This window comes from Rhinoderma darwinii, chromosome 1 (genome assembly GCF_050947455.1).
Source record: "Rhinoderma darwinii isolate aRhiDar2 chromosome 1, aRhiDar2.hap1, whole genome shotgun sequence".
NCBI classification, from domain to species: Eukaryota; Metazoa; Chordata; class Amphibia; order Anura; family Rhinodermatidae; genus Rhinoderma; species Rhinoderma darwinii.
Window position 1 is genome coordinate 165,249,584 of NC_134687.1, and position 15,434 is coordinate 165,265,017.

General features: G+C 40.9%; 1 protein-coding gene across 4 annotated transcripts in view; it reads right to left on the bottom strand.

Moving 5' to 3' along the window:
• The window catches only part of ZGRF1 (zinc finger GRF-type containing 1), a 140,608-nt gene that overhangs the window by 73,376 nt on the left and 51,798 nt on the right, over positions 1-15,434 (bottom strand). For all 4 annotated transcript variants that reach the window (XM_075860527.1, XM_075860529.1, XM_075860526.1 and 1 more), the window contains 8 exons: positions 13,798-14,276; positions 11,697-11,835; positions 9,359-9,540; positions 5,898-6,094; positions 4,722-4,861; positions 3,887-4,033; positions 1,115-1,229; positions 599-846 (listed from right to left, as the gene is read on the bottom strand). In XM_075860527.1, coding sequence (XP_075716642.1) covers positions 599-846; positions 1,115-1,229; positions 3,887-4,033; positions 4,722-4,861; positions 5,898-6,094; positions 9,359-9,540; positions 11,697-11,835; positions 13,798-14,276 — 1,647 coding nt within the window. The remainder of the gene's footprint in view (positions 1-598; positions 847-1,114; positions 1,230-3,886; positions 4,034-4,721; positions 4,862-5,897; positions 6,095-9,358; positions 9,541-11,696; positions 11,836-13,797; positions 14,277-15,434) is intronic.

The window sequence follows — 15,434 nt, forward strand, 5'->3', positions numbered from 1 at the left end:
CCTAATAGTTCCCCTTTAGGGTATGTTCAAAATTCTGCCTGGACAAATCAGCTCCATTTTTTTTTTAAGTCGTTTTGCACCACACGCGTTTTTTGACTGCGTTTTTTTTTTCCCCTATTTCTTCAAGAGACAAAGTGAATAAACTGCCAACATTTTTTGCCAAAAAACGTGTAAAAAAGTGGCAAAAAAAAAAAAGTAGTGTCTATTTCCGTCTCCCATTGATTTCAATGAGGTTTTTGAGGCGGAAAATGCCTCAAGATAGGGCATGTCGCTTCACCTCCCATTGAAATCAATAGGAGTCAATTTCGGCCGTTTTTTGGCGCAGTTTCCGCGGCAAAAAACTCAGTTTGAACACGACCTTACTAGGACAGTTCCTTAATAATTTTTCAAATTCACACTTTTTATAGGATATTATTATATAGATGTAATCTTAGGGGTAATTTCATCAATTGGGTGCATATGACATCATTTTATTATGGACATCCACTTCTATGTATTCCAACTGCATGTGTCTTCTAAGAAGTGTAAGCTGATTGAAGTTTACCTATCTTTCATAGACTAAAGCGTGACCAAGGCAGAATAATTGTTTTCCTCGTACCGTGAATGATTGTGATGGGCGCAGGCTGGAGCCCTTGGAAGCCATCAGAGCTAGCCATCATATGTGCTATTTGCAGCAAAGCTGTGGCTTGGTCTTCATTCAAAGAAAACGGTGTGATCATCTCCATTGCTAAATTCAACACAAAACTATGATCCGCAAAATGAAATTTGCTGGAGACTTTAGCAGTAATCGTAGGTGGTTTGAACTTCCCTCTAGGATTTTTTATTGGTTTCTCAGATTCAGAAGACCTGGAACCAAAAAGACAAAAACGGTGATTTATTTTCAGTCTTGAAGGAGACTTGCCAGATGTATGTCCAGTATCAGACCAAGAAAAGGGTAGCAGTATACAGTATTATGGAACATAACAGAAAATGTATACTTCTTATATCTAGTAGAACAGTGTACTACCAGCAGCTCAGGGTCTAGCGCCTTAAAGTCAATGGAGTGAAAATTTCCCAACGTGGCTAATTCATCTTACCACGTGCATTGTGTCTCTATTATAATGGGTTTACTTACATTGTGAGAAGATGAGGTATTATAGGCAGTGAAGACGGGTTAAAGTGCTCCTGTATATTCCTCAAAGATGTCAATTCTGTACTTGCATTACACACTAGTAATGCATGGACAACCACTGCAAAAGAAACATTAGTTACACGAGTCTTTAATGACCACATACTGTATATGACCAGAAGGCTCTACACCAGGGGTCTCAAACTCGGCCGGGTAAGTGGGCCACATATAGAAAAAATGGGAAGTTGGCGGGCCGCATTACTTTCAAATTTGATACAATACAAAATGATTGTTAATTAATTAGTTATTTGAACTACTATAATAATACTACATTACAATAATAATAATAATAATAATAATAATAATACTACATTACTATAACAATAGCGCTAGGTTTAAAATTTGCGAGATTTATCCACATGCTTATTTCAACAATCCAGTTTTCCAGTTTAAGTGTCACTAAATGCAGTCCGGCGGCTCAGTTGGCAGACACACATGTCAAGATTGGGCAGCCCCTTTTTAGATAGTGCCACAGAGTCCTCTGTAGATTATCTACAGAGGGCACTGTGGCATTATGTCACAATGCCCTCTATCGATACTGCCACAGTGCCCACTGTAGATAATATCACAGTGCCCTTTGTAGATAATATCACAGTGCCCTCTGTAGATAATGCCACAGTGCCCTCTGTAGATAATGCCACTCACCCCTAGATAATGCCACAGTGCCCTCCGCAGATGCTGCCACAGTGCCCTCCGCAGATGCTGCCACAGTGCCCTCCGCAGATGCTGCCACAGTGCCCTCCGCAGACGCTGCCACTGTGCCCTCCGCAGATGCCGCCACTGTACCCTCCGCAGAAGCCACCAATGTACCTTCCGCAGACGCTGCCACAGTGCCCTCCGCATACGCTGCCAGTGTCCTCTGCAGATGCTGACACAGTGCCATATGCAGATGCTGCCACAGTGCCATATGCAGATGCTGCCACAGTGCCATCTGCAGATGCTGCCACACACACCCCAAGTAGATAGCTCCATTGGGGCTCCCTCTAGGAGTGTAATCCCAGAGTGTTGCCGACGCTTTGGCTGGGGATTCCTCTGCTGTTGGAGCCCCTGACGTCACTGTCCATACACAGTGACGTCAGGGGATCCTCCTGGACCAGAATGTGATATCAGGGGCAACCCCAGAGCCGGTGTCCCGGAGCAGAGCACTAGTATAGGCTCTGGGCCGGAACTCTGGGGAAGCCACTGACATCGGTGTCCATATATGGAGCCATTTCTAGCACTCTACATGGGATTCCAGCTCTGCTCCTGACATCACTGTCCATATATGGACATGGATGTCAGGGGCAACCCCAGAGCTGGAGTCCCTGACAGAGCGCTAGTAGGATCTTCCTGGGACTCCAGCTGTGCTCCGGACATCACTGGGACTCCTGCTCTGGGGAAGCCCCTGACATCACTGTCGATGTATTGACAGCGATGTCAGAGGCTTCCCCAGAGCCTATACTAGCGCTCTGCACGGGACTCCGGCTCTTGGGAAACCCCAGACATCGCTGTCCATATGTGGACAGCGATGACAGAAGATTCCACAGAGTCCCGGAGCAGAGCCTATACTAGCGCTCTGCCCGGGACTCCACTCTGGGGAAGACCCTGACAACACTGTCCATATATGGACAGTGATGTCAGGGAATTCCACAGAGTCCCGGAGCAGAGCCGATACTTGCGCTCTGCCCGGGACTTCGCTCTGGGGAAGACCCTGACATCGCTGTCCATATGTGGACAGCGATGTCAGGGAATTCCACAGAGTCCCGGAGCATAGCCTGCACTAGCAAATCTCTTTTTATAAAACATTATTCTAGCTCCCATATTGGAAAGGAGATTTTAATAATTTTTACTAGCTATTTTTTATTTTTTTTTACTGGTATTGTATATCTCACACTGATACAAGATTCTATTAGGCAATATGCTACAAATCCAGATTTTACAGAACTACAAAGGGATGCATTGCATTATTAATAAATTGTAAGAGAATTATGCAAACTAAAAAGTTAAAATACAGTAGAGATGTTCATGATGCTAATACAGACACCAAACCAGCATAAGGGTAAAAGCACAGCCCATGTTGATAATCTAAAAAAGAATAATTCCAACCCTCCACAAGAATAATACAAAATTCAAACACTGGGCAGGACAGAAACATATTAGAGAAAGAAGATCATACCCCATATGCAGATACAACAAATGCTGACAAGTGAACAAATTAAATAGTTATCCAGACTTGATCTATACCAGACCTTGACAGATGGGAACAAATTTGTCCGTCTACTTGTTATGAAGAAAAATATTTTTAATGACGCATCCGAATAGGACACAAGGCTCTGCTATAAATGAAAGAAATTATTTGGGAGAATATTATCTCCCTTCAATTACAATTCCATGAAACAACTGTCCATCCTACATCTTATGGATCTACAAGATACGGATTAGGAGGAACAGGATTCAATGCACCGGACAAATAAAAGGAGCAGAATTCCTAATCCTTTTTTTTTTTAACATGTTTTTGTAAAGAAATGTAAATCGATTTGTTGGAGCTGTATATAGTGAAGCGAATGCTAATAATATTTTTGAACATGCATTAAAAAAAATAAAGCTGGTATCCAATTGGCTGCCCCACAGGCAAAAATATTAAATGCTATAACAGTGTTACAATTTACACATATCGTCACTGAAAAGCTTATATGATTCATTTTTATATTTCTCTGTAAAATGCTGCTAGTCACCTACTATTTGAGGGCCAGTTGGATGGACTGTATCCTTTCAAAGGTGAAATCTCGATATCATTATTAGCAGAGGGCCCATAGAAAACACTGCCAGCAATAAATGTATCCAGGAGACCAAAGTTCAGGGTCTTTGAAACAACCCAGAGATCATCTGAAAAAGTAATGAAGTCGGTGATTAGAAATAGTCCTGTTATATATGACCGTTCAGTCCCAAGATGACAAGGATTAACATAGAATTAATGGACAGGCTACGGTGTCGGTCAGATCACTGAGCTTTTAGGTTAAGGGGATTTTACACAGGACAATTAGCGGGCAGACGAGCGTTCATATAACGCTCGTTGCCGATAATTGCCCTGAGTAAACAGGGGAACGATCAGCAAATGAACGAGCAAATGCTTGATCATCTGCTGATCGTATAGTTTTAAAAAAGTGAAATATTATCGTTGTCGGCAACACATCTTCCTGTGTAAACAGGGAGACACGCTGCCGACATGATAATAATGTATGGGGACGAGCGTTCGGAGTAACGACCGCTCGTCCTAATACATAGCCCCGAATGACAGGAGCAAAAGAGCGCCGATCAACGATGTCTCGTTGATCGGCGCTCGCTGCACCGGCCTCTATCAGCCTGTGTAAAAGGGCCTTTACTTGCAAGGATTTCCATGTACTAAAGTTACAAATTTTCAGGAGATTCACATAAATCGACATTGCTGAAGAAACCCATGATGCCCATTACAAACAATTGTTTATTTCTATGTTTTACACACCAAAATAAAATAAGAAATGCAATAAAATAACCATTCCTGCCAGAGGGCAGCTGCAGATTCACACGTTATTACCTTTGCTGTAAGCAGATGAACTATCCTTCCTACTCAATTTAAGATAAAGTTTTGTTTTTGATTCACCACCAAATTCTGAATCAACACTGGAAAATTGTGTAAATTTGCCAGATTTTCTTTTTGGAAAGTTCGAAACTTTTCTGTAAAACACAATGTGTAGAGAAGCAATTTAAGACACTCAGGGCCAATCCCATTTAGGTTAAAGGAAAAGAAAAAGTAGATTGTGGGGTAAATTTCATGAATATACAATAAGAACTACCTGTTCAGCTCCATTTATTATTTTTTTTTACTTTGCCACGTTTTAGCTGCCTACAAATTATCTTTGCCTTTTTTCTTCAAGTACTATGTACAAAAGTATTTCCGGTGTCTATTATAAATATTGAAATTTAAATATGTTGATGCAGGGCTGGGTTTTGAAGTCTAGTGTGCGAAGTCAGTGCTGACGGGAAAATGACACAACATGGACAAAATCTTAATGAAAAAAAACTTATGGAAAAGTTTACGAAGGTAAAAATGGCTACAGAGTCTCAGAGTCACAATGTGCTATATAAAAAGACAAACAAAATTCCTGAAATGAGCTTAAAAAACACCCTAAGAAAAATGACAGGTCCGGGCCATACATTTGCTATGTACTGAAATTCTGAGTGATAATCTGGAAATGTTTGGCACTATTATTTGAATGCTTTCAATGGATTAGAATATTTTGATCCATGCCGTTCACCATCTAGCACATGAGTCTAGTCCTACGACAACTTCAATACATTTTTATGTGGGTGAATTGGCGTACACACATATTAGACATTTATGTGGTAACTAAAGACAAGCGGAAAAATGGTGAATATAAATGCTATGCATAAGAGGGCACATTATTGTACCCCCATTAACCATAACTGATCTGGCATTATTTGGGCGTTGTGCCATGTGTTCAATAAGAGGAATCACACAAGAGTCTAAAAAAAGAAATGTATCACTGTAAATCTCAAGTATAGTTATAACAAATGTACAGATTTCATAATACATTTTACAATAGGATTTTTTTTTATCAATAGGGGTTAAAACTTTAAAAGCGCAAATACACCAATTACAAATGTAAATTTGTTTATTATATAAAGAAGTTATTTCAACTTAATTCAGAAGCTATTGCAATAATAATTAAAATGAACAATAAGCACATACCTAATATTGAGCTGGCTCTCCGCATACAAGTTTATACTCTGACATCTGATATAGCTGGACAGACTTTTCATATCTGCTATGGCCACCCGGGATTCATGTTTATCCTTTTGTGTATGTGTCCCCTTTACTTCATCCAGCCACTTAAAGAACTTACATTGAGTGGCTTTGGGTGAATCACAAGTATAAAAGAATCGTCCCTAATATAGACAGAAAATACAAATTCAAGCGGCCCAACATTATATATTTTGTCTTAAAAACAAAAACATGAAGATTTTTTTCTTGATGTGGGAAACATTTTTGAAAACACAAGAAAACGAATGTGCTTCTTTTTTTTACAGCTGAAATATATGTCACAGGCCCACTGCTTAACAGTAGTGAGAACAACTTTGAATGGAGCGGCGGTCGAGCATGTGCATTGCTAACTGATGGAAACAGCAAAGTACAAGTGTTTCCAGCAACCTCATAAACATCAAATGGAGCGGCAGGCGCATTCTCGATCGCCACTCAATTCAAACACCTACCCACTGCAGAGTGTGCAGTGAGGAGAAACAGTAGCCTCCGAAACCTCCCATCTCCCAATCGGTGGTGGTCCCAGCAATCAGACACTTATTAAATACTTGGATGGATGATAACTGTTAATTCTGGTACAACCTCTTTAGTAAACTTGGCCCATCTTTGTCGGTCCGTGCGCCAGAAATGCAAATCTACTCCTGCTATAGGCAATTTCAGGCGTAAATACGTTGATGAGTGGGACGCCATGCGTCCCCCACTAACTCCTGCCCTCTTTTGTAGCCGCTTTTGAAGAGTGGCGAGAGAGAAGGGTAAAAAGGCAAAATAGTTGAGAATTATCGCGCACATATGGTGTGCTATAATTTGTAACTTTTTAAATGCTACAGAACCGACGTAAAGCCATTCAAAACTTCCCCCTATATTGGAGTAAAATGCACAAAAAACCCGGCACAAATACACTACCGCTCAAAAGTTTAGGGTCACTTAGAAATTTCCTTATTTTTGAAAGAAAAGCACAGTTTTTTTCAATGAAGATAACATTAAATTAATCAGAAATACACTCTATACATTGTTAATGTGCTAAATGACTATTCTAGCTGCAAACGTCTGGTTTTTAATGCAATATCTACATAGGTGTATAGAGGCCCATTACCAGCAACCATCACTCCACTGTTCTAATGGTACATTGTGTTTGCTAACTGTGTTAGAAGGCTAATGGATGATTAGAGAACACTTGAAAACCCTTGTGCAATTATGTTAGCACCGCTGTAAACAGTTTTGCTGTTTAGAGGAGCTATAAAACTGACCTTCCTTTGAGCTAGTTGAGAATCTGGAGCATTACATTTGTGGGTTCGATTAAACTCTCAAAATGGCTAGAAAAAGAGAGCTTTCATATGAAACTCGACAGTCTATTCTTGTTCTTAGAAATGAAGGCAATTCCATGCGAGAAATTGCCAAGAAACTGAAGATTTCCTACAACCTTGTGTACTACTCCCTTCAGAGGACAGCACACACAGGCTCTAACCAGAGTAGAAAGAGAAGTGGGAGGCCTCGCTGCACAACTGAGCAACAAGACAAGTACATTAGAGTCTCTAGTTTGAGAAATTGACGCCTCACAGGTCCTCAACTGGCAGCTTCATTAAATAAGTACCCGCAAAACGCCAGTGTCAACGTCTACAGTGAAGAGGAGACTCCGGGATGCTGGCCTTCAGGGCAGAGTGGCAAAGAAAAAGACATATCTGAGACTGGCTAATAAAAGGAAAAGATTAATATGGGCAAAAGCACACAGACATTGGACAGAGGAAGATTGGAAAAAAGTGTTATGCACAGACGAATCAAAGTTTGAGGTGTTTGGATCACACAGAAGAACATTTGTGAGACGCAGAACAACTGAAAACATGCTGGAAGAGTGCGATGGTCTGGGGTTGCTTTGGTGCTGGTAAAGTGGGAGATTTGTACAAGGTAAAAGGGATTTTGAATAAGGAATGCTATCACTCCATTTTGCAACGCCATGCCATACCCTGTGGACAGCGCTTGATTGGAGCCAATTTCATCCTACAACAGGACAATGACCCAAAGCACACCTCCAAATTATGCAAGAACTATTTAGGGAAGAAGCAGGCAGCTGGTATTCTATATGTAATGGAGTGGCCAGCGCAGTCACCAGATCTCAACCCCATAGAGCTGTTGTGGGAGCAGCTTGACCGTATGGTACGCAAGAAGTGCCCATCAAGCCAATCCAACTTGTGGGAGGGCCTTCTGGAAGCATGGGGTGAAATTTCTCCCGATTACCTCAGCAAATTAACAGCTAGAATGCCAAAGGTCTGCAATGCTGTAATTGCTGCAAATGGAGCATTCTTTGACAAAAGCAAAGTTTGAAGGAGAAAATTATTATTTCAAATAAAAATCATTATTTCTAACCTTGTCAATGTCTTGACTATATTTTCTAGTCATTTTGCAACTCATTTGATAAATATAAGTGTGAGTTTTCATGGAAAACACAAAATTGTCTGGGCGACCCCAAACTTTTGAAGGGTAGTGTACATCGGTAAATATGGGTCTTAGTGCTCAGATTTACTCATATACCTCATGTTACATTATGTTCCCATAACTCTGATCCCAGGGAAATTACAGTTGCAAACCTCTGCAATCCCAAAGGGGAAACATACATCCTGCGTGATAGGACTGTATTAATGCCGGAGCACCTTGCAAAATTCCTACAGGATGTCGAATGCCGTTTTCCCCTGGGTTCGGATAGGTGTGCACTTTTTTTTTTAAACTTTATATCATTCCTTTATGGTTTTCTCATTTTATTTTATTTCAATTTAATGCTTTTTCATTTACTGGGGCTCAGGTTAGCAGGGAACACATGGTCTGTGTGTTCCCTGCTGTCCTCATTTACAGATCACTGATAACAGTGACCTAATGGTAACAGCCCATTAGATCACTATTCTATATACACCGACATGCAGATCACAACGTCTCTGCAATGACTATTGTTGATCTGTGATCTAAAGGTATGCAGCCAAAGAGATATTGATTTTCTTACTGCTTTAGCCTATTATATAAATCACTCCCAATAGGGTAATAGGGAATTGCTGGTAATGATATTCCTAATTATATAAGCAAATTTTAACCTAAATTGAACCTCTGCTGTACAAATACTGTCAAAATGGCTATTTTTTATTATGTCTGCTTCGAGAAAGCTGGTTGACAACCAATGTAGCTGCTATTCCAGCTCCTGTATAATTGTTAAACACTATAGGTTGTGGAATGACATTTTTAGTTGTCACTTTTGAAAAGCAGAAACAGACTTAACAACTTCTCAAAAGAGGACATTTTAATCACTTATATTTATTGCAAATAGTTTGATTTTAGGTAGAAAGGCTCTTTAATATAATCCTAATTCATAATCTAATCCAATAACCATTACAAGGACATGAACTCTTTACCTTGTTGGGGCCTTCCTTTCTGACCATTACAAGCTTAGCTGGCTGCTGGTGTAGACAAAATGGAGCAGCACTATCTTTCCTATGTGTCTCGTCGCCGCTCGAAGTATAGAAAGACATGTCAACTTTGGAGAAGGCCTTGTGCAGACGCTGTGACAGCTCATACATTATTATATTCAAATGTTCTGCACAGAAAAAGGAAATGGATCAAAGTTAAGAGGAAACTGCTACTTTAAAAAAAATTGAAAGTAGGTGTCTGGTTATATATATATATATATATATATATATATATATATATATATATATATATATATATTGTACATGTTTCTAAATATATATTTACCATACTTTGTTCCCATAGACATGTTAAATAACAAAAAAGCTAAATACTTTTATTTTCTGCTTTGTGAATTTATTCATACTTATTATCTGCAACAATGGATTCAAATGTAACAGTGGCACCTACTGGTCATAATAAGGTACTACAAATGTCAAAAGGGGAAAAAAAATACATTGGGACCCACTACAAAGGCTGCACCTAAGCGAAAACATATATGCCTCAAGTAGTTACCTCTCTGCCAACAATAGTGACGAGAGTCAACTCATTCAGGGAATGGGTGAGGGGTCCTTGTGGTCACATCTCAGTTCATTCCACTTATAATTGATATGCCATAAAAGTTCATCATAACAAGAACATTTTAATACATACCTTGGCTTATTTATGAAATGCACTGCCAATATAGTCCAATTCAATGGATACAGATGGACAGAAATGTAGAACAGTCAGACTAAAAGTGTTAGTGTGGTTTCAGCAAATAAATTGTATTCTATGTATGAATTCCTCATATGTTTCCAAGATCGCTGCTTGCAGTCATTCAATGGGTACATTTATAATCTAGTTCAAGAGGATGAAAGTCTGTCCTGGTCATGTATTCATCACACAGATGCACAGTTGGTGACACAGATCTGACAACTGTAATGATACGAGCATCTGTGTGATCAACGCATGACCAGGACAGACTTATGCCTCATTCACACAAGAGGGTCCGAGTGTCGGCCGATAAAATCGGCCGTTTTGGATCCGTTCCGGGCTGCCGTTTCTAACGGCTGATTTTAACCCATTTTGCATCCGTTTTTTTCCCTGTCCGTTTTAAAATCGGATGAATTTCATTTGTACATTTTTGCCACACACTGCCCTCTGTAGATACTGCCACAGCCCCCCTGTAGATACTGCCACAGCCCCCCTGTAGGTAGTGGCGCACAGCCCCCTGTAGGTAGTGGCACACAGCCCCCTGTAGGTAGTGACACACCGCCCCCTGTCGGTAGTGGCACACCGCCCCCTGTCGGTAGTGGCACACAGCCCCCTGTCGGTAGTGGCACACAGCCCCCTGTCGGTAGTGGCACACAGCCCCCTGTCGGTAGTGGCACACAGCCCCCTGTCGGTAGTGGCACACAGCCCCCTGTCGGTAGTGGCACACAGCCCCCTGTCGGTAGTGGCACACAGCCCCCTGTCGGTAGTGGCACACAGCCCCCTGTCGGTAGTGGCACACAGCCCCCTGTCGGTAGTGGCACACAGCCCCCTGTCGGTAGTGGCACACAGCACCCCCCCCCCCCCCCCCCCACCGTTCCAGGAGAAATCCCTGACTTCAATGTTCATATATGAAGACAGTGAAGTCAGGTACTTCTGGAGCGGAGACACCGGCCACATCGCAGGGGATTCCGCTTCAGAAGTGCCTGACGTCACTGTGTCGATATATGGACACCATGAAGTCAGGGACTTCTGCTGGAGCGGAATCCCCAAACCCCGGCCACAGCGTTGCCGAAGCTCCTACAGTGAGCAAAAGACATACCCTCCTCCTCACATGCACTTCGCACTGTGAGGAGGTGAAGGAGAGAGCGAGCGACGGAAGACACGGCCATCACTTGGAGCACATTCAAGTGATGGCCGTGTATTACCCGGCCCCATAGACTTCTATGGGAGCCGGGCGGCCGGGAGAACGGCCGAAAATAGGGCATGTCCCATTTTTTGACGGCCGGGTTGTGAATAGCCCCATTAGGGGTCTATTGTTCCTACTGCAGCCCGGTCGTGTGAATAAGGGCTTATATCTCTGGAAATAAACAATAAAGGTTCCCACTGAATCACAGCAAGTAGAGATCTTGAAAAGCATCAGGAATTGATATAGAAAGTAATGGAAAATTGTATAACTTTTTCGCATACAATTTATAAGCTTTAATTGCTAGAACCAAAATACCTGTGAATGCCTATGTGAACAGTTTCTAAACAGAATTTATGTTCTGTGTAGGACAAGAAAAATATATCAGTGAGAAAACCTTCTCCCACCTGCAAGGCATGCACTGAAGACTTGCTTATAATGTGCTGCGGACGTGAAGAAAGCCGGAATATTTACTTTTCTTTTAGGAACTGATGAAGATAGCACAGTCTCTCTACATGGAAATCCAAGTTCACAGGACAACAAAATCTAGGGTAATAATATGAACATGAAATTACATAAACAATATATTACTTAACCCCTTAGTGACCAGCCTATTTTAGTCCCTAATGACCAAGCTATTTTTTCCGTTTTCCTATTGTCGCATTCAAAGAGCTATAGCTTTTTTATTTTTCCGTCGACATAGCTGTATGAGGACTTGTTTTTTGCGGGATTAGTTGTACTTTATAAAGGCCCCATATTGGAGTATATATCATTTTTTGATTAACTTTATTTTGGGGAATAGAAAAATCCCCTGAAATTCCACCATTGTTCTATGCGTTTTAAATTCACGCCGTTCACTGTGCGGTGTAATAACCTTTATTCTATGGGTCGGTACGATTAAGACTATACCACATATGTAGAGCTTTTTTGTTTTACGACTTTTGCACAATAAAAACACTTTTGAAGTAAAATTTGTTTTTGCATCATCGCTTTCCAAGAGCCGTAATTTTTTTATTTTTCCGTCATTGTAGTGATTTTTTGGCCTTGTTTATTGCGGGACGAGATTTAGTTTTGATTGGTACTGTTTTGGGGTACACGGGACTTATTGATTAACTTTTATTATAACTTTTTTGGAGGGGCAATGGAAAAAAATAGCTATTTCCGTTCACCTTGCGGTTTAAATTACATCATAAACTTTATTGTTTGGGTCATTATGGTCATGGCGATACCATATATGTGTACTTTTATTTAATTTTTTTACATTTTTACTAAATAAAACTACTTTTTATGGAAAAAAATAGATTTATTTCTTTACTGCAATTTTTAGTAATAATTTTTATTTCACATTAATTACTTATTTCCTTAGTCTCACTAGGGACTTTACTCTGCGATCTTTAGATCGCTGCTATAAGGCTTTGGTATACTTAGTATACCAAAGCATTATTGCCTGTCAGTGTAAATCTGTCAGGCAATCTAATAGGCATATGCCCAGGTCAGACCTGGGGCTTTTATCAGGACCCTGGCTGCTATGGCACCCCATCGGAGGCCCACAATTGCATTTGTGGGCCGCCGATGGATGACAGAGGGAGCTCCGCCCCTCTGTAAATAAGTTAAATGCCATGGTCGCTATTGACTGCAGCATTTAACGGGTTAAACGGGTTAAAGTAAACGTCGATCGCAGGCGTTGGAGCAGGAGCCCGGCTCATCAGACAGCCGAGCTCCGGCTTCAGCCTGCACGGGACACCCATGCAGGACTTAGACTGGGCCAACGTGAAAAGGTTGCGGCCTGGCCTAAGGCCCCTTAGTGACCGCCGTGAAAAGGCATATTGGTGGTCACTAACGGGTTAAAAATCCACCAATTGCAATCTCATATTATTGTAATATAGGAAAAGCGGCTATTACATTAAAACTTTGGGTAACTAATGTCTAAGCCTTTCTATATATCCACATAATTGTAGTACAGATCTGCTTGATATACTCTGGTATAATCCATTATTTTCCCTACGGAGATCACCAACTTAGAAGATATACATATATATTTTTTATATAAACAATACTGTAATGATGTCATATAGGTTACATGTACTGCATGTTCATTAGATCATATAACATTGAACGGTTATTTCCCAATGCACATGACCGTAGTAGTTTTGCGGGCCGCAAAACAAGGGCTCCGTTGTGGTCCATTTGTCCGCAAAAAAACTTTTGTTGTGCATCTGTGTGTTATCAGTAGTCACAGATCCTCAAAAAAAAAATTTATGTCGCCAGTTTGTGAAGCTGCAAATTCCGGACCGTAAAATGACTTGTTCTGAGTTTTTGCGGTCCGGATTCGCGTGAACATCACAGTCGCGTGCATGGGGCCATAGAAATTGGGTACGTGTGCTATCCGCAAAAATGCGAATAGCACACGGACAAAAAACTACGGTCGTGTGCATGAGGCCTTAGATCGTTTCCTCCTCCAATAATAAGCACTAAAATGACACATGCTGCTACTTTATGGATACAAACCTGCTCATCTTCTCTGTCTCGTGAATGTAGACTCTTTATCCTTACAAGAGGCAGAATACGATCAGATGGGTGAAGGATTGTATGGGGGATCTGCACCTCTGATACAGTATCTTTACAATTATGGTAACCAAGTCTATCCTTTAAAGATCCAAGATGAGATCTAGAAGTTGGTTCCATATCATTATTTAGTATTTCATCTGTTCCATTCGGCCTTCTAAATACACTTTGTGGAGAGAAATCCCTGTCCTCTTTGTTTACATTTTGTGAACTTCCAGGAGAAATGCTCTGATACTCTGCCCATTTGCTTGATGGCATTTTGGGAGAAACAACACTTCTGCCATTCCTTAATAAGAAACTACTAGGCTTTAGAGTTCTGCTGCACGCAGCATCATCCACCTCATCGTCTGATATAGAGACCCCGGTCATCTCCTTCATAAAGCTAGACTGTACTTTGGATATTTTATTAGAGCCCAAAAAATCTAAAGGGTATAAAAAAAAACAAAACGTATATATTAGGTTTTAACATGAATCATAATTGTAAAATATTTGAAAAGGTGTAAGTGAGAAGAGCGGGCATCCTTTAAAGCGGTTAGACTACGTTCACACTAGCGTCAGTGTGTTCTGTTGTTCTGCTCCGCCAGAGGAGCAGAACAAAGGAATAACGGAAGCAATGGTTCTGTTGCACAGAGGTAAGATGTGTAATAAAGCATGTGTAGAATTAAAGACAATTTTTTTTGTATTTTTCGTTAGTGAAAAAAACGTATAAAAAAAACTCTCTTACAATAGTGTATATAGATAAAAGTGTATCATCAAATATGCGAGAGCCCATTAGAAGTTCCGGCTAGAACTTTTCTCGGGTAGTTTCTTTGTAGGACTTCGACAGAGACAAAACACGTGGAGGATCAGTCGGCGTCTTGGTGCAACGTTTCGGGGGTCCGCCCCATTTCTCAAGCGTTTCTGAAGCGTTAGGACCCCCGAAACATCGCACCAGGTGTAGCAAGACGCAGACTTTTTCCTCCACATGTTTTGTCTCTGCCAAAGTCCTACAAAGAAACCACGCGGGGTCTAGCAGGAACTTCTAAGGGTATGTGCACACGACAACCCCGAAATACGTCTGAAATTACGGAGCTGTTTTCAGGAGAAAACAGCTCCAGAATTTCAGATGTGTTTTCAAGTGCACGCGTTTTTCGCTGCGTCTTTTACGGACGTAATTGGAGCTGGTTTTCATTGGAGTCAATGAAAAACGGCTCCAATTACGTCCCAAGAAGTGTCCTGCACTTCTGTGACGCGGCCGTAATTTTACGCGCCGTCTTTTGACAGCGACGTGTAAAATGACAGCTCGTCTACACAGAACATTGTAAGACCCATTGCAAGCAATGGGCAGATGTTTGTATTGGAGCCGTCTTTTCAGGCGTAATTCGAGGCGTAAAACGCCTCCATTACGTCTGAAAAGAGGTCGTGTGCACATACCCTTATAGACTCTAGCATATTGGGTGATACACTTATCTATATAAACTATTTTAAGGAAGTGTTTTTTGATACGTTTTTTTTCACTAACGAAAAATACAAAAAAAATATATTTTCAATAAAGAAATTGTCTTTAATTCTACACATGCTTTATTACACATATTACGTCT